At 45.6% G+C, this 27316-nt stretch overlaps 2 protein-coding genes across 3 annotated transcripts in view; one reads left to right on the plus strand and one right to left on the minus strand.

The window, feature by feature from the left end:
• Positions 1-471: 471 nt before the first annotated feature.
• LOC129697487 (opioid growth factor receptor-like protein 1) lies at positions 472-17078 on the minus strand. Its single transcript, XM_055636112.1, has 7 exons — positions 16165-17078; positions 12243-12329; positions 10640-10712; positions 9762-9840; positions 9602-9668; positions 4223-4371; positions 472-2647 (listed from the first exon to the last, which is right to left on the minus strand). Exons 1-7 carry the CDS (start codon positions 16324-16326, stop codon positions 2017-2019), a joined length of 1248 nt encoding a protein of 415 aa, XP_055492087.1. The 5' UTR covers positions 16327-17078; the 3' UTR covers positions 472-2016.
• Positions 17079-17101: 23 nt separating this feature from the next.
• Positions 17102-27316, plus strand: part of LOC129697486 (EF-hand calcium-binding domain-containing protein 12-like) — a 65709-nt gene continuing 55494 nt past the window's right edge. The window contains exons 1-2 of one of the 2 annotated variants that reach the window (XM_055636110.1): positions 17102-17985; positions 18731-18916. In XM_055636110.1, coding sequence (XP_055492085.1) covers positions 17557-17985; positions 18731-18916 — 615 coding nt within the window. In that variant the 5' untranslated portion in view covers positions 17102-17556. The remainder of the gene's footprint in view (positions 17986-18730; positions 18917-27316) is intronic. The other variant, XM_055636109.1, reaches the window with a different exon arrangement.

Genomic DNA, 27316 nt, shown 5'->3' on the forward strand with positions numbered 1-27316 from the left:
ACGCTTCAGGTCTAGACAAGGGTCTCGACCCGAAAGGTCACCCATTCCTTCTCTCCAGAAATGCTGCCTGTCCCGCTGAGTTACTCCAGCATTTTGTGTCTACCTTCGATTTAAACCAGCACCTGCAGTTCTTTCCTACACAAGTAAACTATCCCTTTGTTCCAGAGATGCCACTTGACCAAATGAGTTCCTCAGCCGTTTGTTCTTTGCATCTCATCTATGACAATCACCTTCACTACATGTCCTTCATTTATCAATCTTCCCATAACTATAGTTGCTTAAAGAGAACAGGACGAGCTTCACCTTTACCTATTAAACTATATCATCTGCTGTTTACTGAAACTTTGATTAAAAAATAACTGATTCTAACTTGTCCTTCATAAAGTCCCCGGCAGAGACTGGAGCAGACTCATGCAAAAATAACTTACAGAATTCAGAAATCAATAAGTTGAGTTGCAAAAGAACTACTATCTCACTGCTTTCATCAACAGTTTTTTTTTATTGCAAGAAATCCATGGTTTTTAATGTGAAATAAAATATGTACATTGGTATGAACAGATAGCAATATCCCTTTTGCACCAAAAACACACTATGCTTGTCATAATTCTTGGGTTTTTGACCTTCCTGGAGTTTTCAGAAACTAGAGGTCAATCCAAAGAAAGAAAAGCACTGCTTAAGTATTTTTTTATTTGCTTTAAACCTTTTTTAATGAGATAACTATCGAGAAATGAGCGGGGAGAAGACTGTTGTCCATGTCATGTGAATGGACGTTGGGGGTAATCAAATCTCCAGAATAATCTACAGAGTTGGAACTTTATAAAAATTCCTCCCATCAAATATCAGATAGATTAATTGACACTAAGCATTAAAACTGTTCATTAGTACATTTGCCACAAAAGGACGTAAGCTTGGAAATAGGATTTCATTCATTCATCGAACACAAACTCCACACAACACTATTTCTCCAAAATAGAACTTTGGCACTCTTGCAGTTTGCACCCAGAACCAAGTACTAAAGTGGAACTTGCAGGGTTCCAGTGGGAGACTCTGGAGCATCTTGTTGGTGTTGCATCATTACCATGCTAAACGCTTGGAAGAGCGTCAAATCTTAAAGGAACTCTCCACATAGGATGACGCAGAACAGTTGTATAAAGGGCTGCCAGAAAAACACAGGGGAAGAATGGAGAATCTGTTTGGATCCATGCCAGAAGTGACACCACTACAAGGTGTGGGTTAATCATGGTGCAGGTCAGAGATGATTGTATAAAAGTGGCAAAGAGTGAGGAAACAACCACCTTTATCCCGAGCATTTAACATTGAGGCCAGCGTTGCCAAAGGTGGGTACCAATATCAAAGAGAAAACTCTGTAATTGATACTTCAGTTTGCTCCCGATTCTTTAGCAAATATGCAAAAGCTGTAAGATTGTACCCAGAAGCTCAGATTTCTACATAAATTATCCACTGCACCATCCTTGACTTTTGGTACATGGTCGATGCTGGGAAAATATTGGGTTTGCTGAAGTAAATTGCACATTTACTTTAACAAAAAGTAAATTGTGCCTGGGCTACAAGTACAACTGTGAAATGATTGCTAATGCAATCTAACCCAGTTACACTATTGGATGCAAATGAATCTATACTATTACAGTCTCTACAAATTTATGGACAATTTTTATTAATTAATCCATATTTTGCTCCTTGCATTCAGGACAGAATGTACCTCATGTATAAAAAGTTTTACAAAAACTGAAGAGACCCCAATCACAGATTATTACTCTGAGTGCAACACTGCCGAAGTTATATAAACATTCAACTTTTACACATTGTTAGAAATATATAAAAAATACAATCACGAGCATGTCCATCGGCAGAGCAAGGAGATTCAAAGGTCATTTCACGAATGCTTTGTCATGGAGTTTCAGCTGAGATCTGCCTTTGACCACCTATTCACAGGCTGGACTAGTGCCTTGTTCTATAATCATATCAGAAAATAATGTCCTCTTGGAATTCTTGTAACTATTTCTCTGTTGCGTCAGTATCTGCTCCATTTTGTATTTGGCACTGAAGTGCTTGATCACCAATTTTGATTTCTGTTGGTACTTTAGGCTTTGTAGTCACCTGATGATCACTCTTCTCTTTGACAAAGATGTTATTCTTGGCTGCAACATTTTCCACCTTGGTGTTGCCTTGATCTGTGAGTTGTTCTTTTTGATGCATGCCTGTTTCTGGACTGGTTTCAGTAGATGAGGCCAACTCTGTCCCAGCTGCCAATTCAACGTTGGTTTTTGACTTATCGCTTATGTCTTCACACCTGGTTTTCTCTGGAGCAGATAAAGTCGTCTCCGATAGAGAGGACTTGGCTATGGTACCTTTAGCTCCTGACACCTCCTTCCTGGGAGGCCCCCAGATAAAGTTCTCTGGTGGCTTATAATGCTGATGGGCAAAGCGCAGGAGTTTCCTTCTCTCTTTCCTGGATTTTATTGTGTAAACAAAATATTCCAAAGCACTGTGCAACATGTTGGGCAGAGTCTCTTCAACTAACGCCTCATACAGCAGGAAGTGGACCAGGCCAATCTGGAAGCTCTCAAACTTAAATTCTCCTAAACTTTTTAAAATGCGGGTGATTCTCAGATAATTGTGCTCGGATCTTTAAAAATAAGGGTACAGTCAAATTAAATAATTGGCATTTGGTTGATACATGTCAAAATACTGTAACATCAACATTGATTTACAAAGAATTGGCGGCTCAGAGGCATCACTAACACCTTTGGTTTAGAAGATTATGGTTCAGGCCTTACCTCAAAGACTCAACCTGATAAATCACGGAAGACATTGCATAAGAGGGGATGTGACAATGCCGTGTTTTAGCTCATTTACCAGTCTACCTCATCAGGACACACTGTTTGAAGACTTCAGAAATTCATCTATTCGTTGACCAATAGAAATTTAACAAACACTATTTGAGATGAATATTAACGGGTCACTATCCCATTTACTTGGCCATATACTTGCTGGCTGCATTTGCTGAGATTAGATCAGTTGCAAGATTTGAAACTTGTTTGAAAGTGCTTTCGATGGGTACCCTCATCGAGTCATACAGCACTGAACTTTGACCTAACTTGTCCATGCCAACCAAGATGTCCCATCTACGCTGGTCCTGTTTGCCTTCATTTGTCAATACCCCTCTCAACCTACCTTATCCATGTATCTGTCCTTTAATTTTTTTTTTTTGTAACTGCCTCAACTATTTTTTCTGGCAGCTAGTTTCATTTACCCACCAGCCAGGAATGAGTGGGTTAATATATGATGCGTTTGAAGGCGCTGGGCCTCTACTCGCTGGAGCTTTCAAAATATGAGGGGGGGGGGGGGGAGCTCATTGAAACTTACTGGACAGTGAAAGGCCTGGATAGAGTAGATGTGGAGAGGATGTTTCCACCAGTGGGAGAGTCTAGGGCCAGAGGTCATAACCTCAAAATGAAAGGACGTTCCTTTAGGAAGGAGATGAGGAGGAATTTCTTTAGTCAGAGGGTGGTGAATCTGTGGAATTCATCCATCCACCTTCTGCTTGAACCTTGGGAGTGACCACCTCACTGTAACTCCTATCTATGACCTCTCACATGCCTGGATAATCCTGAGGTTGTCTGCTTGTCGTTGCTCAAACAGAGAACTGATGCCCATTCAGATATTTTCCACGTTCCTTTGAATTCCATTATCGTGTCTCAAGCCCTTTGTGACCCAGCACCACTTTTTATAATTCTGACATGAATATTCTTTACTTTCCTTCTTCAGGGATCGCCCTCTCCTTACCTTTACGTTTTTGCTCTCCCTATCTTGATAATTGCTACAAAAGAACAAGAGATCCAGGGAGGTTGCAGGCTTGAAAATGAAATCGTGTTGGGAACAATATCCAGGTATTATTAGTCACTTTCATAGCCTAACTGTCATTTAAATCTTTCACCCTACGTGAGACCATAATATCACTCCCCTTGTTTTTACATAGGGTGCCAATAACGGTTCCATCTCGCCTCCTGCCATTTGCTCTCTCGTTAACCTGGTCTTAGACTGTGATCCATATTGTCATTCTGCCCACTTGGTATTCAATTACAGAGCCTCCCTTTTGACACTTTCCCCCTCCCCACCATGGGCCTGTACCTGATGGCTTTGATAGCTTTCTCTGGGTTCATTTGCCTCGGTGAAAGACGCTGGTTCCTCATACACTTACTCATTGAGATGTTGAAATCGTTCCTTCCAGTTTGAAGCACGAGCCACTGTCCCTGTGTTTTTATCTTCTAGTTTCATTCCAAAGAAATCCAACATTATTTCATAACCCTGGAGATAGTTAGATTTTGCTTCCTTGGTTTTAAGGAATTCCTATGAAAAGAGATACAAAAGGCTATTTAATTTGAAACACTTTGATATTGTCCCATTCATGTCATCTGTTGACGTTTGGGACCCCAACCCTGCACACATCTCCATTGTTTTGTCAAGGGGTTCTCAGCCTGTAAAAATCCCCCTTGCTTGGTATGAATCAGGTAGGTGCACGTTTTCCCTGTGAACACGAGTTTCTCCCCGGTGATCCAGTTTCTCTCCACAACCCAAAGATTAGTAATTGTATAGTTCCCTCCTGAGTAAGTAGCTGACGGGATCTGGGGAAGGAGTGTTGATGAGAATGTGGGAGAATAAGGTGGATGAGTAGAAGTAGGTACTTGATGATGAGCATGACTCTATTGCCCAATGGGCCACAACTGTGTCCCTCTCCACAAATATTGTCTGACCTACTGAGTAATTTCAGCAGGTTTTGTTTTTACTTCAAACTTGCATTTCTGCTTCAACAAGCATTGCCCTAGGTTCAGGTGGCAGATTGTGTCCAAGTTTGAGCATGACACCTTGTGAAAGCTTTCAAGAGGGTGCAAAGATGATTTTCAAAAATGGTTCCAGGAATGAAGTACTGACTTTGTGGATACAGGAAACAACCACTGGTTTCCCTCCAGTCCGGGTGCAACCCGTCTCTTTTGCACAGGCCCTGGAAGAGAGTCCAATGATCGATGTACACATACACTCTCCCTCCTGCACCAGCTCCTTATCCATGTGTTTAACTGCCCTACCTTCCTCCTTCTTGCTTCGCTATATCGTGGCATGGTGTGTCATTCTGAGATTACAACCATAGAGGTACTGCTTTTTAACTTACTACCCAACTCCCTAATTATCTTTGCAGGCTTCTCATCTCTCTTCCTTCTTAAATCATTGATACTAAAAAGGACAATGACCTCTGGCTATTTATCCTCCCCCTTCAGAATGTTATGTGGTCTCTCAGAAATATCCTTGACCCAGGCACTAGGGAGGCAGCAAACTCGCCTGAAATGCCACTCAGGGCCACAGAAATGCTTGTCTCTGCCCTTAACAGACCCCGATCACTATTGCTCGCTGAGACTTTACGTACCCTGCTTTACAGCAGAGCTGATCATAGTGCCAATGATCTGGCCGTTGCCTCTATTCTCTACGCAGTATCCAAACTGGTATACGTGTTGGATAGGGGGTAGCCACAGGAGTATCTTGTACTAGGCTGTGGGCCGAGCATCAAAAATGGGTCTAGAAATCATCTTTCGTGACCCATGTCTCGGAACTACATGAAATTTTGCACAGATTTAGATAAAATATAATCGCAAAGTCATAACTCGTCAGTGCCAAAAGTTGCACATTAATTAATTAAACTAATTAGAAAATTAGATCGAAAACGCGCCATCTAGTGTACAATGCCCATATTACACCATGGGGTGCCTATTTCCGTGTTGCAGTCTATTTAAACCATATATTATTATACTGTATATAAATGACGTGTATATGACTAATCATATAATTATGTATAATTATATTATATAAAAATAATTGTGTGTGTTTTTTCCAATGAGACTGCTGCAGTGGTCCGGCTCCTGAACCAGCCTAATTAATGGGTGAGGGCAGTTCCTGTGGGTTCCTGACTACCAGTGTGCAAAGTGGGGGTCATGGTCATAGTGGGACTGGGACATGCCAGGTTGGGGGAAGGCTAAGGCATCTTCCACTGAGAAGAAAATGCCTAACCCTAACTCGCCTCCCCTTCCACAGCTGCCCACGGCTGGAGCTGGAGCTGCTTTGGGACCAGCTGCGGGCTCCGTACGTGTGGCCCCACAGCGCGTCCACCTCGGCCAGCATGCCCTTCTTGATCATCGTGGTGATGATGGTGGGGAGCAGCACCAAAGATACTAGACCACAACAGGAATGGGTCCAAGAACGCATGTGGTTGTGAATGAGGAAGTGCAGGGAAGGTTTTCCACATTGATTCCTGCAGCGACAGACTAACTCCAGCCTGAACGGTCTCAAGTTTAGGAGAATGATCGGTGACATCACTGGGAGTACAGGGTAGATATCAAGTGTGTAGGAAGGAACTGCAGATGCTGGTTTACATCGAAGATATACATACAAAATGCTGGGGTAACTCGGCAGGTCAGGCAACATCACTGACATTCTACCCTGAGGATAGACACAAAACGCTAGAGTAACTCAGCGGGTCAGGCGACTGTGAGATGCAAGAATTTTGTGTCTATCTTCAGGGTAGATATCAACCCTGGCCGCTCGCCCTCATGGGGATCTGGGTGCATTGCAGTTCATTCCAGAGGAGAAGCTGGATACGTAAACACAAGAGGTGTAGAGACACCAGCACCGGGGGAGCACGACCCTCCGGCGGGGGTCTCCCACTGAGCCGCAGCCCAGGCGGCTCCGCTCCGCACTGCACCCCTCCTGCTCCCATACCTGGGATGGTCTGGAGAAGACCACAAGGCAACTGTATCACCCCGTCCCACACCTCACCTCCGCCCCCAACTCTAGCCCCAGGCCCCCGAGCAGGACGAGCAGCGGATCTCCCCTCACTCACCTGGACACTTTGCTGGCTATGAGCAAAGATACTAGATACTTTGAGCAGCACTGCCCTGCACGCCGCCCGGGCCGCCTTCAGCACCACCATAGTGCCGGCTCCGTCAGACCGCCCGCTCACTCGCTGCAACACCGGCCTACTGATAGCCCGACCGATCCCTCGCAGCACCCACCGGCGGCCTGGCCACTCTCACCATCCACCAGCGGCCTGGCCACTCTCACCATCCACCAGCGGCCCGATCACTCTCACCATCCACCAGCGCCCGATCACTCTCACCATCCATAGCGGCCCCGATCACTCTCACCATCCCCAGCGCCCGGCCACTCTCACCATCCACCAGCGGCCTGGATCACTCTCACCATCCACCAGCGGCCCGATCACTCTCACCATCCACCAGCGGCCCGGCCACTCTCACCATCCACCAGCGCCACTCTCACCATCCACCAGCGGCCCGATCACTCTCACCATCCACCAGCGGCCCGATCACTCTCACCATCCACCAGCGGCCCGGCCACTCTCACCATCCACCAGCGGCCCGGCCACTCTCACCATCCACCAGCGGCCCGATCACTCTCACCATCCACCAGCGGCCCCGCCACTCTCACCATCCACCAGCGTCCCGGCCACTCTCACCATCCACCAGCGTCCCGGCCACTCTCACCATCCACCAGCGGCCCGACCACTCTCACCATCCACCAGCGGCCCGGCCACTCTCCCCATCCACCAGCGGCCTGGCCACTCTCACCATCCACCAGCGGCCCGGCCACTCTCACCATCCACCGGCGGCCTGGCCACTCTCACCATCCACCAGCGGCCCGGCCACTCTCACCATCCACCGGCGGCCTGGCCACTCTCACCATCCACCAGCGGCCCGGCCACTCTCACCATCCACCAGCGGCCCGGCCACTCTCACCATCCACTGGCGGCCCGATCACTCTCATCACCCACTGGCGGCCGGACGGCCCGATAGTCCGACCGATCCTCCACAGCATCCATCGGCCTACTGACATGCCCGACCGACCCTGACCCTGACTCTAACCCTAACTCTACATTTGTTATTTATCATTTTCATTTAACAGTTCACATCATAACTTTATAAAGATAAATCAAATGAAAAACAAAATGATCAGCAAGGTTAGCATCACCTTTATTCCTTGGAAACCTTGTAATTGTTTTGATGTAATGAGGAGGCAGCCATGATGCCAGGGCATAAAACAAAACGCGGGATTGGTCAATTTGCGTCCGACCTCAATGTCAAACGTGCATTGATTGGACAACTACTACTTGGAAAATTGGAAGTTTTTCTCATATTTAAAAAATGTGCAGGTTATCGTCTCGACGAGTTTAAGGTATGATTTATATAATATTTTTACCCAATATGTTAAAAATTCAGGTAGTTCCGTGAGTTGGGTCACGAACTTGAACGAAAAAGCTCCTCGGCCCACAGCCTATACTATTTGCCACTCCTGGCAGTCAGCAGTCTACCTGAATGAACCTTTGGTATGACCACATCTCTGGAAATATCATCTGACGGGAACATAGCACACCACTAGCTGCCAGTACTGCTCCTTCAGTAAACTAGCAAACTTCAGAAAAAGGAAACATTTTACCATGCCCCTGCCTTGTGGTTGCTCGCCCTCCCTATTGAAGCCCAATGTTCAACAAAGCCCACACGTTCACCATCAGCAGAACTTACACTTCCTGTAGTCCTTTTTAGAGATACAGCATGGAAACAGGCCCCCCGGCCCACCGGGTCCGTGCCGACTAGCAATCCACGCACATTAACACTATCCTACACCCACTAGGGACAATTTTTACATTTACCAAGCTAAATAACCTACAAACCTCTACGTCTTTGGAGTGTGGGAGGAAACCGAAGATCTCGGAGAAAACTCACGCAGGTAACAGGGAGAACGTACAAACTTCATACAGCACCCGTAGTGCAGATCGAACCCGGGTCTCCAGCGCTGCATTTGCTATAAGGCAGCAACTCTACCGCTGTGCCACGGTGACTGCCTCTAGAGCCTGCCTTCCTTTTAACGCAGTCACTTGAGGAACAACAAGCTGCTTGCCTTTCATGGACACAAAGGGCTTCATTCTGACCATGATGAGGGGCTGGCATGAGTGACCTTCCATAACTATAACAACCTTCCTTTGTATGAGGAATGATTCCAAACATCAAGTGTTTTGGTGCCCATTGACTTCTGCTTTAGCCGGGCACCTTGATGCCACATTTGGACAAATACTACACTGTTGTCAAAGGCAATCCCTCTCATCTCCAACATTCAAATCTGTAGTCCATATCTGGACAAAGGCTGTGAAGACATCGAAAGTCTTGTGGTCTTGGCAAAGCCTAAATGTGACAGTGGTGAGCAGTTTACTGCCGAGCACCTGCCACTCAATTGCACTGAATTTACTTTCCATTTCTGACTAATTTAAGCACTGATTAAACCTGTCTACATTTTGTGTTTAGCAGTAAAGTCTGTCTGGATAGTTCTCTACCACATGCAGATTTGGTCTCCTTAATCAAGAAAGGATTATATACAGTTGTGTGCTATCTCCCCCAAGTCTTGTATGAGTATGGTTGGTGTTCAGCTGCATTTTCAGATGGAGTGAGCAGGCACCAGGGGATTAGCCGAGAGCAAGACGGGAGAGGAATCGAGACACAATATTCAGCCAGATTTCACAACTTACCTTGATCTCCTCGGTGGTCAGTTCCTCAGCATGCCAGTTTAGTCCTGGTTCTCGCAGCGGGAATAGCCTGATTTATTCATACAAGAAATTAATTACAAATGTGTACCTGTGCAGGAAACTTAAAACAATTCAATGCCAGAGTTGAAAAGTTGAAACAAACCATTGAATATAGGTGTGGTTGTTTTCTAGCTTGTCATAGTCTCCTTTCCATGTGGTGAGGATATCATCAATATAAATACCTGTATATAAGACGGCATTTTAATATATGCACTAGATTTACAGTGCAAAAAGCACAAAAGAGATTTACAGGAATGATACAGGCTTCAGGGTAATGGTGAGACCACATCAGAGAAGGTTTGCTCAGCTAATACATAGAATGGGTAGGTAGTGTTAGGGAAAGTTGGACAGACATGGGATGCATCCATTGGAGTTTGGAAGAGCGAAAGGAAACCTGATTAAAACCAAGACCCTGAAGCAAATTGACACAGTGAATGTGAAGAGAGAGTGGTAAGCCCTGCGATATGCTCCTACGGTAGTCAAGCCAACATAGATATCTTTTCTCCGGAGATGCTGCTTGAGCTGCTAAGTTACTCCAGCATTTTGTACTCATCATAGATGTCTTCATGGGATTAGTCAAGAATATGACTGCAAATGAACAGAAGGCCACCCTGATAGGTGAAAAGAAAGGTAGGATCATGTGTGTAGGCTATAAACATAAACATGTGCCAGTTTTTATACTAGTTTTTATGAATAAAAGTGAATAGGCAGAATATTTAAGGTGGTTTAAAAAAAAAAGGTACATATTTCCAAATATAACGGATTGCCATTCAGGCCTGAGGTGAAAAGATAATCTCTCATTACCCACAAAATGGTGAATCTTTAGCACTCATTGCTGAAGAGTCTGTGGAGGCTCAGTCGTAAAGTATGTTAAAGACCGAGATGGAGAGATGTCTGCATCTTGAAGGGATCAAGGTTTATGGAATAAGTGTAAGAAAGTGCCACTGTGCTACACAGTTGTGAGCAGATCTCTCGACTTACCATCCGGTTTCAACGGTATTTCCTTCATATAAAACTTGAGATTGACTTGACCACTGTTCTCTCGTGATTTTGCCTTGGTTAACAAAAGAACGCATGTAAAGTAAACACATAAACAATATGCCATTCTGTGGCAATATGTATTGAAGTTATACTTAATCTACCATATCTTCTGAGAGAGGGGAAGAAACATACTGGAGATTACATAATAATGCAGAGAGTCAGGACACCAAGCTGAGGAAGAGGTAAACTAAAGGGTTTGTTCAGATACAAAATTAAAATCGCATTCATCTGACTCAACTTGAGTCTAAAGGGCTATAGTTTTTCTTGGATCCCATCAGGATTGGGTTAGATAGCCAAGCTCTCAAATAAATCCATATACATATAATTCTCCATTCTCTCTTGACATTTAATGGTATGTGGAAAGAAAAGCACAGGGGAACGTGTCTGTGGTCTGTGGGAATTTTTTATGGCCAACATGGAGTGGCTACATGTTATCACAATAGCATGAATGATCAGGTCTGGCTCTATTGCACAATCTTAGCACATGTAGGAACTTGAGGGATAACTTTTTTACACCATGGGTTGTGGGTGTATGGAATAAGCTGCTGGAAGAGTAGTTTGGGCAGGTACTATGGACAGGATAGATTGAGAAGGATATGGGCCAAACACAGGCAGGTGGAACAAGTGTAGATGAGACATGTTGGTCGGTATGGGCAAGTTGAGCTGAAGGGCCTGTTTCCACGCTGTATGACTATGAATGAGGTTACACAGCTCTGTCCTACTCGTATGTATACTCACACACATGCACTCCATATACCCACCTAGATATCTGTGCACACCCATGTGACAGAGTCACAATACTATAATCTGCTCTCCAGCTTGACACTAAACTTTTGCCTTACAACCAGAATTTCTTCTTCCAGCATCTATGGAGCGAAGGAAATAGGCAATGTTTCAGGCCAAAACCCTTCTTCAGACTGATCTGATCGGCCCGAAACGTTGCCTATTTCCTTTGCTCCATAGATGCTGCTGCACCCGCTGAGTTTTTCCAGCACTTTTGTCTACCATCGATTTTCCAGCATCTGCAGTTCCTTCTTAAACAAAGGTTTAAAGAAGGGTGATGACAGGTTTTTTTTTACACCGAGAGCAGCAAGTGTCTGGAATGCACTGCCAGAGGAGGTGGTGGAAGCAGATATGATAGTGATGCTTAAGAGGCATTTAAACAGATACACATGTAGGGACTTTAGGGATACACACCATGTGTAGGCAGATGGAATTAGTTTAGATTGGCATCCTGATTAGTACAGACATGGTGGACCAAAGGACATGTTCCTGCATTGTACTATATTATGTTTAAGAAGGAACTGCAGATGCTGGAAAATCGAAGGTACACAAAAATGCTGGAGAAACTCAGCGGGTGCAGCAGCATCTATGGAGCGAAGGAGATAGGTTTCGTGGTGAAATCCTTCTTCAGACGCTGCGCCCGCTGAGTTTCTCCAGCATTTTTGTGTACCTTGTACTATATTATGTTCTACTGTACCCAGGAAATAGACCACAATGTAAGGTCTTAAATATCAGAAAGCTGAGGATGATGCTCACTCACTGGATAGTCATGTCGGTACATATACAGGTCTCTGGCAGCAAAGTAACTTCTCTTTCGTTTGAATGAAGTGTCAAGATTATCCTTATTCTGTAAAAGATCAAATTGACCAAATTAACATGGTGCCACGTAAAAAAACAAGACAGTACTCTGCAACACAGAATCAGCAGTGCAGCAAGGTGTTGTGAAATTCTGTTGTCATATTTGAGTCTATTACACCTTAATAACATAATGCAGCTGCATAAGCAGACCATGCACTGCACTGTAACAGCAACATTTTTATTGTATTTTTATGGCATACTTCTGAGAGTTTATGAGTTCAATGGAGATACCAAACAATATGTCAACACTGCCCTGATACTTTCCTCAACCATTCTTGCTGCATAATTGCACTTTGTCTTCAATAAATTTCCTGTGGGTCGAGCTTATCTCTTGGACTAATAGGGAACTGCTGAAAATACTTCTGAACCCACTCCAGAACTTAGATCACCTCAATCTCAGTAGCTGAGCTACAATACATAGATCATGCCTCTGTTTTGGCTTGGTCAGAGGCTGAGCTCCAAGCAACCATTGACTCTTACACAGAAACATTGGGTGGCATAATTGGTAGAGCTGATGCCACACAGTACTAACCTGAACTTGGGTATTGTGTAGAGTTTGTACGTTCTCCACATGACCATGTGAGTTTCCTCTGGTGCCCCAGTTTTCTTCTATTGGTTGAATGGTTAATTGGCCTCTGTAAATTGTCCCTTGTGTGCAGAACGAGGGCAGGTAGAATCTCAGGGACCAAAGGCAATTTAGGGAGGCTAAAATAGGATTTATAATGGATGGTTGGCACAGACTCAGTGAGCCGAAGGGTCTGTCATATGCTGTATCTATGACTATGAGAACAGTCCATACATGCAACATTCATGAGACAAAAACTCCCACTAACCCCCCCCCCCACCCCCCCCCCCCCCCCCCCCCCCCCCCCCCCCACCCCCCCCCCCCCCCCCCCCCCCCCCCCCCCCCCTCCTCCACAGCCGAACACTGTATTCTGACAACACAGGTACACGGTGAGTCCTGGGAAAATGTGGAATGCTTCTCATGCCTTAAACCACCGTTCAGAGAAGGCAGGCATCTAATTACTTTCTAATCCAGGCAACATTCTGGTAGTCTGAAGAAAGGTCTTGACCCGAAACGTGACTCATTCCTTCTCTTCAGAAATGCTGCGTGCCCCTGTTATTTTCTAACATTCTGGTGAAGCTCTTATGCACTATTAAAGCCTCAACATCCTTCGAGCAATGTGACAACCAAAACTGCACAAAATATTCCACTGGCCAAGCCAAAGTTTTATACAGCTGCAACATCTTATGGACTTTTATTCTCAACTTGCCTACTGACTTAGGCATGTATGCCTCAAATCTTCTTTACCACCTTATTTACCTGTGTTGCCATTTCCAGGGGCCTATGGACATGTACCCCAAGACCCCTCTGTACATCAATGCTCCTGTGCCCGGCCATTCACTGTATACTTCCCTCTTACATTTGACTTCCCAAAGTGCAACACATCACACTTCATCTGCCTTTACTCTGCCCATATTTTCAACTGGTTTGTATCATGCTGTATACTTTTACGTCTTTCTTCACAATAAATAACTCTACCTATTTTTGTGTAGTTTGTAAACTTGTTAATCAGCCTACCTACATTTTCATTCAAATCATGCACGATTCAGCACTAGTCCTTATAGGACACCACTTGTCACAGACCTGCAGTCATAATAACACCATCCATCTGTCTTCTGTGGCCAAACCATTTTTGAATCCAATCTACGCAGTCTTCATGGATCACCTGTGCCTTAATCTTCTGAATCAGTCTACCATAAGAGACCTTGTCAAAAGTTTTACTAAAGTCCATATATATAGCATCCACTGTCCTATCCTCATCAGTCATCTTTGTCATTTCCTCAAAAAAAAAAATTAAATGTACAAGGCATGACCCAGTTTTTTTTTTTAAACTTTCACTTTCTATACTCTAGAAGGGCCTTACCCCATTTTCAGTTTTCTATAGGGAGGTTGCACGGCAGTCGGGTCACGACCCATGACTCGTACAGTTGCTACGCTACGCCAACTGGAGTACACGCGATGAACTGCAGGTAAGCACTGACCATTGTTTCCAGCGTAGCGGGCCCGTTAAAACCCACCGAAATGGTCAATTTTTGCGCTGTAAATAATTATGGAAATCGGGATGAGCGTGCGAGACATTTATCCTGCTTCAGAATTCCAAAAGCGAGGAGAAGCAAGGAGGAGGAGGGAGGAGGAAAGTGATGAGAAGCGAGAGCTGAAGGGACAACAGCCAAAGTGCTTGGCGAACATTGGCCGTTTGCTCACTGCATTTCATCAACAATAAGGCATTATTTGTGTTTTTCTTGATTCCTTTGGCATCTAAAAAGTTCCAGAAGTGATAAATCTGGCTAAAATTTTTAAATCGCCCATGGTTCTCAAGTGGGTTTTTACATACAAAAAGAAAATGCCTCTGAAGCAAAATTTATCATTAAAAAAAAACACAAACCATGCGTGGGTTTTGAATTACATTTTTCTCAGATGTAAGCCAACGATTGGCATAATTGGATTGGATATAAGCAACCTCAGCACATTGACAATATCCTATTGAAAGGGTGGGTGTTTAAACTGTCAGGACATTTTATTATTTGCCAAAATATACATCTCAATAGCCTAATGATAGAAGACTTACTTGTCCACATACCATTTGTAAGTCTGCTGCATTTCATCAAAAGTAAGGCATTATTAACTTACTTTTGATGAAATTCAGCGAGCAAACGCGATAATTCCCGATAATTTGGAACTTTAAATCTCCACGACAAATGTCTGCTGTTCACTTCCGCTGTTTTTCCACCTTCAGTTCCCTCTTGTAATTACCTTACTTTCTATCTTTTTTTTGCCTGAAAATTTAGGTCGCTGTGCTTCACGGTCACCCCGACTAGCACAGAAAATTTCAGCTCAAAAATTGGCCGTTTTCCATGTTTTTAACGGGTGTGAAAGTGCGTGTTTCCCCATTCACTAACATGTACCGAAGTGACATATGTCCTCCAGTTAAATTTTTCGGTCACGTGAGGAGGGATCTACGCTCATTTGACATTTGGTGAAATCACCCTATACTCCCAAGCCTTTCCTGACGTCCACTGAGCGAGGGCTATATGTATATATGTATGTAGTTTGTTTGTTTATACTATTCGTATAACAAATGTAAAGCACTTTGGCCAACGAGAGTTGTTTTTTAAATGTGCTATATTAATAAATGTGACTTGACTTGAATATACGATATATATCTGATCAGATTGGATGGCATGCAAAACAAATCTTTTCATTGTACCTGGGTACACATGACAATAATAAACCTAAACCTGTCCTTATCCAATCTCTTTGCTGTCCAGTGATATGTTTTCCTGTTTAATAACACTGCGGCGAAGTCCTCAGGCCGGCTTTGATGAATTTGAAAGTGCAATATAAAAAGTTGATGTGAAAATCAGAGCTGGGCCATTTCACCGGAAAGCTCAGTTTTGGGCACCTTGCGGCACAAAGCAGTAATTTTATATCTGAGATGTTTGATTTCCCAATTTGCCGGGTTTGGTGACCCAGGGGAATGGAATATCCCTGGGGTCGCCGAATGTCGTCCTACCGGTTCCAAAATTCAGATAAGATATTATCTGCCGGGTTATCTCACTTTACACAGTAGATAAAATTGCTGGAGAAACTCAGCGGGTGAGGCAGAATCTATGGAGCGAAGGAATGGGTGACGTTTCGGGTCAAGACCCTTCTTCACACCTTCTTTTGGGACTTGCCTACAATCACTTTACATAGTGATGCCCCACAGGAGAAGCCGCGACGGCGTTACTCCACCCCACTAACTTGCAGTGACCAGTACCTGGTCCTCTCCGCTCCCGCCTCCCCTCGCTTCCTCGGCCGTGGCGAGCGTTTTCTGAGCAAGCGCTTGCTGCTCCTCCGGTTCCGAGTCGCTCTCCCAGGTCGAGTCGCATTCCTCCACAGTGGCGGGCTCCCTGGCGCTCCAAAACAGCGAATTTCCCATTTACAGACGGGCGATGCCAAGAGAGCTACCACCCAGACATAATCCGGGGCAACAGCAGCGCACTGATTTGCGGAGTCGCGGATTACTTCCTATTTACACACGCATCCTCTCGATCAGCACAACGCGAATCAGGCGCTCAGTGTGTATCAGGGAAGAACCTTCCCCTGCTCCTCTCAATGGCAATAGCACACCCTTCACTGGAGCAGGGCTGAGCAAGGTTCCTGTGAACAAAGCTGCAATCTTCATGTATTCTCTCCCGCGCCGGTCTTTTCCCTTTGCCACCGTTCCCAATTATGTAGCTCTTTCATTCACTGAACTGTTGCACCGAAGCTTTCCGCTGTGCCCAATGTGCCGTCTCCGGGCGGCGGAAGAGACAGGCAGGCGGGCGGCGCCTGCTGTCCATGCCGAGTACTGCAGCTACTGCCTCTTTGCCTGCCACATTAACAAGCCCTGGGAAACGGAGGCCAGACCAAAGATACTAGAGGAGCTCCTCTAGCATCTATGGGCCAGGCAGGGGAAAGCGAAGATACTGATCTTTGGGGGAAGGAAGGGTAGCAAAATCAGCAAAGATTTCACTGTTGGATCGCACAGGCGGAGCAAAGGTTGGACACGAGTTCACCCATCTCCCGGAACCTATTGGACTCAGCACTCGTCAACCGATGCTATCGGAGAAGCAAAGGGAAAATCCGTAGATGCTGGAATACTGAAATAAAATATCGAAACTACCGGAAAGACAGCAGATGGGGGGACATCTGTGGAGAGAGAAAAACAAGAGTTAATGTTTCAAGACCACAGCAATTCGTCAGGATCAATGTAAATTCATCCATCTAAAAATGCTCCTCTCACAAAAGTACTCAAAACGTTGAATTCGGTGAAGGTAGTGTGTAGGGAAATGAGGCGTAAATACATTGGGACGCAGATGCTCACCCAGACACCTTCTCTCCAGAGATGCTGCCTGTCCCGCTGAGTTACTCCAGCATTTTGTATTTATCTTTGATTTAAACCAGCATCCGCAGTTCCTTCCTACTGTCACTGAATTCAAACCCAGAGGTCTGAATTATCGACCTGGAGACCAAAGTTCCTATAGGATCTTTGCTGGAGACACCAGTTCACATTCCCCTCCACGTGTAATACCGGCACGACGACCGACTGGGGATTTGCAGGGAGTTCGCGGCCTGCGGGCCCGGCGTGCGGTTGTCCTGGTAACGGTGAGCGGAGGCCGCTGCCGCCATGGAGGAGGGCGAGGCGCAGGCCTCGGCCATGTGGGCGCGGCGCCGCGAACTCTTCATGCAAACCCACCTTTGCCGATTGTCCGTGGATATGTATGGCCCCGAGGGGGGTCGCCGGAGGGTGATCGCGGCCGCTTCTACCGCAGGCCGGAGCCGACCGCGGTCATGGCCCGAGCCGCTGCCCCGCCTGCAGGAGGCCGAGGAAGAGCAGGCGCCCAGCGACCAGCAGGATGCGGCCTACCGGCTGTGGCTTGCGAACAAGAAGCGGCAGAGGGCCGACCTGGAGGCCATGGCCGACGTGAAAAGCTGGATCGACAGCAAGATCGGGGCCACTGACCTGGAGCTGCGAGTCCTGGAGTCGCTGGAGCGTAGACCCGAAGCAAGCGAGCCGGTGCCTGTGCCTGAGCCAGAGCCTCAACCCAAACCCAAGGTCTGCAGCCAACGCCTGTGCACTGGGCTTTCCTGTAGTTTAACGCTGTTGGGCCTGTCAATCCTGGCTTCCACTCCATCTACCCCCTTCCTCCCCACCCCATCTACCCCCATCTCACCCTCACCATCTACCCCGTTCCCCCCATCTGCCCCTACCCCCCCCTATCTGCCCCCCTACCCCCCATCTGCCCCCTACCCCCCCCCCCCCCACATCTGCCCCTACCCCCCCCCCCCATCTAACCCTTTCCAATCTACTGCCCTCCCTTCCCCATCTACCCCCTTCCTTCTGACCTCATATGTCCCCTTCCTTGCTTCCCTCCCTATCTGCTCCTTCCCCTCTGCCTCCCCTGCCCTCCTCCCCTCTCTATCCCTATCTCTAACCCTCCCCCGGTGATAAGAAGATAGTTTATTTTAAAATGTCTTGTTCCGTAATGATCTTTGGAAAGCTAACTTATTATTCTTATCTAGCCTAGTGCAGCCGTGGCTCCAAAACACTGTAATTTGGTTGACCTAACTTTGTTCAAATGGTTATTTCCGGATCGATGTTTACATTTTGTGGGCAAATTCAATATATTAAAGGATTTCTGCTGCTTATGGCAAATGGGATTAATGTAGGTGGTCACAAAAAAAAATAATGATCCAGGTGGGCCGAAGGGCCATTTCTATGCTGTACAATTCTATCATTTTACTTTGTTAATGTACTAATAATAATAGAGAAATGTAATGTTTTCATTTGTGTATTACAGAAAAGGACTAGACACAAGCGTTACACCAAACCTGTGACAGTTCATCTCCCTACTCTGGAACCAGTTAAGCGACTCCATGAATATTTAAGTAAAAAAAGACTACGATTTGTAGATTTCTTCCGAACCAGTGATCCAGGAAAGAAAGGCAAACTCTCAAAAGATGATATATTGGCAGCATTTAAAAAGGTGAGCACAATCATAACATTTGCGATCAATGGCAACATCACGTAGTGAATGACTCACCTGTGGCGACACCTGGTGGTAGGCCACGGGCAGAGCGAACCCTCAGCTCTGGAGGGAGGAGTTCGGTGTCTCCGTCTGGGAGGCGCAGGTCACGGGGTTTATCCTTAGGGGTATTTAAGGTTGGGCAACGCCCGTGCCCTTTGAGGAGTAGGGAGCAGCATTGTTAACAATAAATGCCGTTTGATCACGCAACTTCATGTCCTGTCTGATTCTTGGCTGGGCTCCTGCGAGTCCCCACTACACACCCAACACTCCAAAGCCATTCTATCCTTTATAGGGCAGAAGCAAGTGGTGTGATAAAAGACTCTCCACTTGGATGAGGTGGCACATGATGAAGCTGGTAGAGCTGCTGCCACAAAGTTCCATAGACTCATGTTCAATCCTGACCACGGGTGATATCTGTGTAGAGTGTGGATATTCATTCTGTGGCTTTGTGGCCTGCTTTCAGTTCCTGGAGTCATAGAACTCTCCAGCATGAAAACAGGCCCCTTGGTCCAACTTGTCCATGATGTCCAATTTGATTGAGCTGTTCCCATTTGCCTGCCTTCTTCTTCTTAAGCCCTTTGTTCCTCTAGGAAGGATAGGCCATTGACAAATGTCCCCCACCTCACTCGGTTGTTTGCAGTTCTTTCGAGAGCTCCCCAGTTGAGCCCACTCTCAGACATTTCTGTTTGGACACCTTCTCCAACTGTTCCTCGGGTGACCTCGTTTCCTATTTCCTTGGGGGTTCCATTTCAGGGCTTGCCAGGTGATGTTTGTGGCAGGTTTCCTGATGGTGTGTCCAATCCAACTCCATTTTCTCTTTCGAATTTGTAGGTCAATGGGCTCCTTGCTTACTTTGTCTCTCCACCAGATGTTAAGTATTCTCCTAAGGCAGGTGTAAATGAATGTTTGCATTTGTGTTTAAGAAGGAACTGCAGATGCTGGAATATCATAGGTACACAAAAATGCTGGAGAAACTCAGCGGGTGCAGCAGCAGCTATGGAGCGAAGGAAATAGGCAACATTTTGGGCCGAAACGTTGCCTATTTCCTTCGATCCATAGATGCTGCTGCACCCGCTGAGTTTCTCCAGCATTTTTGTGTACCTAATGAATGTTTGCAGCTTGTTTATAGTGTGTTGTGTTGTTTTCCATGTCTCTGATCCATACAGCATTACCTGTTTCACATTTGAGTTAAAAATGCATATTTTGGTGTTGATTGAGATGTGTTTTGAGCTCCAAATCTTCCTGAGCATGTTAAACACCAACCTAGCCTTATTGATTCTACTTTTTATGTCTGCCTCTGCCCGCCTGGTGATGTCCACAACACTGCCGAGGTATGTGAATGTTTCTACCTCCTCTAGAGCAGTGCTGTGCGTATGGATGGGATTGCTGGTTTTGGAGTGGATCCTCGTCACCTGTGTCTTTGCTGTCTTGGGTGTAAGACCAAGTTTTGTTGCAGCTTGTGAGAGTCCGTCCGTCTTCTCCTGCATTTGTATCTGTGTGTGTGAAAGGAGAGCTATGTCGTCAAGATCTTCTAGCTGCTCCCATATTGTCCACTGAATTCCATTTCTTTTCCCTTCATTTGTTTCCATCATGATCCAGTCAATTGCTAGGAGGAACAGGAATGGTGACAATAGACATCCCTGTTTGATGCCCATCCTGACATGCAAGGTCTAATTTTGCATGAGGTTCCATCATACGAGTTCTTAAATAAGTTTATGATCTTGGTGGGAATTCCATAGTGGTCCATTAGGCGCCATAGTGTTGTCCTGTCTAAGCTGTCAAACGTCTTCTGAAAGTCGACGAAGTTGATGTACAGGGATGTGTTCCATTCAATAGACTGCTCAATGATGATGCGTAGTGTTGCTATGTGGTCTGTGCATGAGCGATCCTTCCTGAATCCTGCTTGCTGGTCCCATAGCCTCTTGTTTACAGCTTCCTGTAGACGGTTGAGGATGACCCGGTTGAGAATTTTACTGGGTACAGAAAGTAGGGTGATCCCTCAGTAGTTATCACATTTTCTTAGGTCACCTTTTTTCTTTTGGCAGTTTCACGATGTATCCCTCTGCCCATTCTGTGGGTGTATTTTCCTCTTCCCAAATTCTCCCCAAAAAGCCATAGAGCATGTCTGTTGATGAGTCTATATCTAGTTTCAGAGCTTCAGGTGGAAGTGTCATACCAAAATAAAAAATCTCACATTTATCTGGCCCAGTTGATCAAGATCCCGTTGTAATTGTAGATAACGTTTTTCACTGTTCAATGTAATAATAAGATTAAACGAGAACTTACCAGTTTGAAGTTTGATCTGTATTTTATGAGGAGTTACGATGAGGGATTACGTGAAGAACTCGTCCAGCACGCATGCGCGACATACTTCAAAGCAGCGGTGTGGAATCACAGACAGACACAGTAATTGAAATAAATATAGTAAAAAAAAGGAGAGCTTAGTTACCAGTTTGATCTCTATTATTGAGGGTGGGAGCGGAGGGCACGTAATCCCTCATCGTAACTCCTCATAAAATACAGATCAAACTTCAAACTGGTAAGTTCTCGTTTAATCTTACTATTTTACTTCGGAGTCACGTGAGTGACTACGTGAAGATTTTAAAGCTCTGTGATTTCAAACCGTGTAACAGTTCATACTTCACTCGCTGCCGAAGTCATTCGAGGGAGGAAGTATGTTATCGTAATCAACCATGAATCTGTTTGTAAAACAAAAATGGTGTTATCAACAATAACAAGACAAATGCTCCCCTGGGCTTAAATTATATATTTGCAGATTCTAATGTTATTTCTGCAACCAATACAGGATCTGCCAGCGGCGTGTTACAAAGTTTGGAACGTATACTCCCTAGACCACCCCGCTGTAGCCAGGATGTGGTCCATAGGCACGTCCATCCTCTTAGTCACTGACGTGGAAGCTGCCCTGGTGGAATAAGATTTATACACGTTAGTATTTACTCCAGCAACTCCCTGTACCTGCTTGAGCCACTAGAGGTAGTTTAGCTCGTCACCCGACCATGAGGTTTCTTGTGACTGACCCACAAGGCTTTTTCCTCTCCCTCGGATATTTCTTATTGTGTCAATGTAGTTCATTAAGTGGGTCATGACACATAACCGTGGTTCAGGTGGGTATGCCCGGAATTCCATGACTGGACCTGATGTTCCTGGTCTGCTCTGTTTGGCCAGCCCCTGAATGGAAAAATGTGACACTATCTGCTGTTATCACCATGTTATCCAATCGCAGTAGATGGAAGAACTGGGTCTTTGTGCTATTAAGGTAAGGCCGTCAGCATATCCATCTTCAGGGCAGGCTGTTCCAAGGTGAGGGACCTGGCTGGTGATCATCCCTTAAGGTACGTCAGGACCTTACTGACTTCCCAATTTGGGTGTACCTAGTTCTGGGGAATGGGAATTGAATATACCTCTCCTGAATTTGATCACCAGTGGGTGGTACCCTTGCCCTGTTGTCGTGGTGCCTGAGTTGAGTAGGCTGACAGAGTACTTCTGGCTATATTGAAGGCGCAGTAGCTGAGTCCTTCATTGTGGTGAAGGCCTGCCAGGAATTCCAGTACAGGTTTTGTTGTAGTTGAATGTGTAGTTCCTGAGTTTGAGCAGTTTCTTCCCAGGTATGTTCCTTAGTGGATAGGCGTAGAAAGAAGGGGAGAACATAGAGATTAGTTTCCCCCCCCCCCCACCTCAATACGCGGAAATGTATCCATGCCGCTGCCTTGAGTTGGTTTCATGCGACATATATTGGTACGTGGCGATTCAATTGGAATATAAGGTAATCGATATCCGGTGTCCATATTACTTTGTAATCTCAGCAAATACTTTTGGTTTAAATGTACGTTTACAGTATTTAGCTCACCTGATAGGTAAGTTGCTGATGGTCAAACATGTTTGACGACATACGATTACCAATTGTTAAATAAATTGTCACATAATATCGATTTTATTCCGCCCAAGTGGTTTGGTATATGCCACCACTGTGATGTGTTAATTTTAAACGAACATGCAAATTGCACTATGAGCAATATGTTTGCCCATGCAAAATCGGTGCACTACTGAGCAATAAAGAATGTTTCAACCCAATGGCACCCCCCCCCCCCCCCCCCCCCCCCCCCCCCCCCCCGCCCGGTGTTCAATTTCCACTGTGGGGAAAGGCACCAGAAGTCTCTTCCTCTGAAAAACCCCGAGGTCGGCCCATTTGTGGCCTTGCAGCCAGTCCGATGAATATACTCAATAGAACATACTCAATATTTCTAACTAGGTTTAATGCCCAGTGTCTATAGTGATGACAACTCCAGATTAGTCCATTTGCCACCATACTCTAGGTATGGGATATAGTTTGAACACTAGTATCTCAGCTCATTGGAAAGGTACAATGTTCAGTAGCTGGTAATGCTGCTACTATCCCAATTACGTTTGCCACGTAGTTGATAGGTGGTTAAATGTTACCATAACTGATAGCATTAATGAATACCAGATAGACAATGTTGTGGATGGGGTCAACGTAGATATCTGGATAATATGACAGAGCCCAGGCTAAAATAAGTTAGTAGCTAATGCAGCCAATATAGCTATATCCAAGGATAGTCTGTCGTTAATATATAGACATGCCATGACGAAATGTTCCTTAAGTGTCAGGGCTGGTTTGAAATTCTGGAATAGCTTCGGCTCATATAAGCCAATTCAATAATAAGTCAACTCAAATCAAGTGAAGTCAAGTTTATTTGTCACATACACATGCGAGCTGTGCAGTGAATGAAAAGTGGCAATGCTCGCCATGGTTGCCCCATCCAAGTAAATTGTGGTATATCCGAAATCTTATATAAAAGGGTACTGAATAGTATGCATCTTTAAAGTCGATGTCTACCATAAAGTATCCTTGGAATCCATGGTAGTAGTTACAAATTCCATAAGTGGGTATACCTGGTGAAATACTCAAGTGGTTAATCAATGATGGTGCGACATTCACCATCTTGGGGTTTTTTGGTACCAAAGTCTCATATGAGATTTCTTATGACCCCTGAAATATCTTTCCCAGTAGCTAGACCCTCTTAGTGGGAGGGTAGACCCTTTGGGGTGCAAGCTGAACTGGTGGCAAGATATTAATTCTATTCCCCTTGAATATTTTTTGGTATGTAACTACCAAGAGTGATAGCTTCCCAACCAGGTATGATCCCCCCCCTCTGTTAGTACAAACCCTTCACCTTTATGTGATGGTAGGAACCATACTTATCTGTCTTCACTGTTGTCTGGTGGTGTGTTAATTTCTTCGGTTTCTGGTTCCTTGTCTGTAGGGATGGTGTTGTTGGGGATGGCGCATTTTCCATGGGGCCCGCTCTGGACCCTGGCCTGAAAGAGCTTACTGGGGGTTGGCATGCGGGTCCCGAGCTTTCACCAGTACTCTTAAGTAGACACCTACTGGTGGACACGTAGAGGCACTGCTGTCTGGTTTTGTGTGGTGCTCATTCCAGGCCCTACCCTCTTGATGCCGAATTGTTTGATACTTCATCCAGTTTCTTAGGCTTGGTTTGATAAGTTAGCCAGATAGCAGGATCTGTGGTTGTGAGGTCGGCGTTCTCACAGTTCTCACAGTTCTGTAAAAATTTTTAAGTTGAGGGCAAGTTTTATATTATTCCTGAGAAGTTGCGGAGCATCTGTGAACAGTAGGGTCAGGTGTTTTGCCGTACTACCCTGCCCCTCTGGAATGAGCATGCGAAAATGATAGCCGATGTCAGGGATATCAAATGCAATTTAAGATATTTGGATTTTTTAAAAAGCTATGCTCAATGTACCCCCCAATAACGGTGGGCACTTTGAGTAAATGCAATTTAGGGGAGGCATGATGAAACCAGCTCCTCATGACTACCTGTCTTGGAGAGGTTTTGAAAAGAACAGGTAGTAAACTGGCCGTCAGTTCAGACTGAAAAAGCCATCTCGCTAGTGGTGGAGCCACATAGCGGCCACACCCAGCAGCTCTTCCTGATCCTGTACCTCAAGCATACTGAGGCAAGTCTCGCTGGAGTTTTTGGCTCCATGACCTTACTCTGGCTTGGAGAACAGACACTTACTTGTTCTCGTTTGAAGTGCCGATTCCATCTTCCATGTCTGTCTCCAGCCCGAGGTTTGGTTGCTGGCTTTGCTGATAGAGGCTGTCTGCCGTTTTCAGGCGGCATTTCAGCGGTTCTCGGGCGGTGAGTCTCCTTGTCGGGAGATGCAGGTGTTACTGGCCGGTTTTGAATTTCCCTCCAGTCTGTTGCTGTTGGCCAGACAGCTGTTTAGCGGACTGGGCATCGGCGCAGTACCCGTGTCTGTGGACCGCAGCGTGAGCGGTCCCATTGCCGCCTCTCCCCCCTCCACTGATGGGACGTTCCTTCCCTGGAGTCGAACGGGGGCCGCTTCCCTCTGTGCTGCTTTGCTATCTCCAGTTCCCCTGGAGCAACAAAGTGAGGCAAAGTTGCGAGTTTAACCTGTAGGTAAGTACTTACCTAACGGTCCGTTCCTTCAGGCTTGTAACGGGAGCGCCTGTACTCCCGCTCGTCGCTGTTGCACTGCGTGAACACAATGTCGCGCATGCGTGCTGGACGGGTTCTTCACGTAGTCACTCACGTGACTCCAAAGTAAAACTCCAATTTTAGTGTCATCTGCAACCTTACTAACAATGCCACTCATATTCATATCCAAATCATTGATATCAATAATATACTACACTGGTCCCAGCACTGATTCCTTTGACTGAAAAACATTCCTCTACCACCATGCACTCTCTCACCAGGGCCGGATTTAGATGAAGAGAGGCCCTAGGCTGTTTCACTTGTGAGGCCCCTCCCAATCCCCCACCCCCACAGCTAGAGGAAGATGGCCCACCAGATTGACCGATTTGCAGCCGAGCGTGGCCAATGAGATAAGGGGCCGGAAAGCTGCACTTTTATTTATTTATTTATTGCCAGTGCTAGTGTCGAGTTATCGGCTTAAAACACTTATTTTTCTGAAATGAAGGGCAAGGAAAATTACTGAAGGGTTGTTTAGAGACTACAGTGCGTTGTGACAGCATATGTAAAAAAGGCATATGACAGTGTCATAGAAACATAGAAACATAGAAATTAGGTGCAGGAGTAGGCCATTCGGCCCTTCGAGCCTGCACCGCCATTCAATATGATCATGGTCTGATCATCCAACTCAGTATCCTGTACCTGCCTTCTCTCCATACCCCCTGATCCCTTTAGCCACAAGGGCCACATCTAACTCCCTCTTAAATATAGCCAATGAACTGGCCTCAACTACCTTCTGTGGCAGAGAATTCCAGAGATTCACTTGTGTGAAAAATGTTTTTCTCATCTCAGTCCTAAAAGATTTCCCCCTTATCCTTAAACTGTGACCCCTTGTTCTGGACTTCCCCAACATCGGGAACAATCTTTCTGCATTTAGCCTGTCCAACCCCTTAAGAATTCTGTAGTGTCAAAAATATTATACACCTTGCAGGGCTCTCACTTAATTTTTTTTCTCTGTTGTCAACCGGGCAACCTTGGCAGCTTTTTAAGTTGCCAAATGACAGTTTAGGTGGTCATTTAAGACGGCTTGCATGACGCGTGCGATAATGTGTTCGGACGAAGTGCGTAGTTACCAGTCGGAATTATGCTCAATGAAGCATTCACATATTATTTCTGCGTCAAATAAAGTCACAAACTAAACATATTCACCAATCAAGACATGATATATACCACAATGACATGCAGCAAAATTATAATACAATATCTCAACTCTTTTTACACGTTGCAATGAATGCAATTTCTATTATTTCTTTCCACTTCCAAACAAAAATGTGGTTGGATTATTCAGCGTATGATCAACCTCGGTGAGACCAAGTGCAGGCTTGGCAATCGCTTCGCACAACACCTCCCGATCTACGCAATAACCAACCTGATCTCCCGGTGGCTCAACACTTCAACTCTCCCTCCCATTTCGAATCCGACCTTTCTGTCCTGGGCCTCCTCCATGGCCAGAGTGAGGCCCACCACATATTGGAGGAGCAGCACCTCATATTTACTTGGGGGATTTACACCCCAGCGGTATGAGCATTGGCTTCTCTAGTTTCAGGTAGTCCTTGCTTTCTCCCTCCTTCCCCCCACATTTCCAGCTCTCCCACAGCCTATTGTCTCCGCCTCTTCCTTTCTTTTTCGTGCCCCCCGACCAATCTGAAGAAGGGTCTCGACCCGAAACGTCGCCTATTCCTTCGCTCCATAGATGCTGCCTTACCCGCTGATTATCTCCAGCTTTTTTGTCTACCAATGTGATTCCACCACTGGCCACATCTTCCCATCTCCTTCCCTGTTGGCTTTCCGCAGAGACCGC

The sequence above is a fragment of the Leucoraja erinacea genome, chromosome 5 (genome assembly GCF_028641065.1).
Source record: "Leucoraja erinacea ecotype New England chromosome 5, Leri_hhj_1, whole genome shotgun sequence".
Lineage (NCBI taxonomy): Eukaryota > Metazoa > Chordata > Chondrichthyes > Rajiformes > Rajidae > Leucoraja > Leucoraja erinaceus.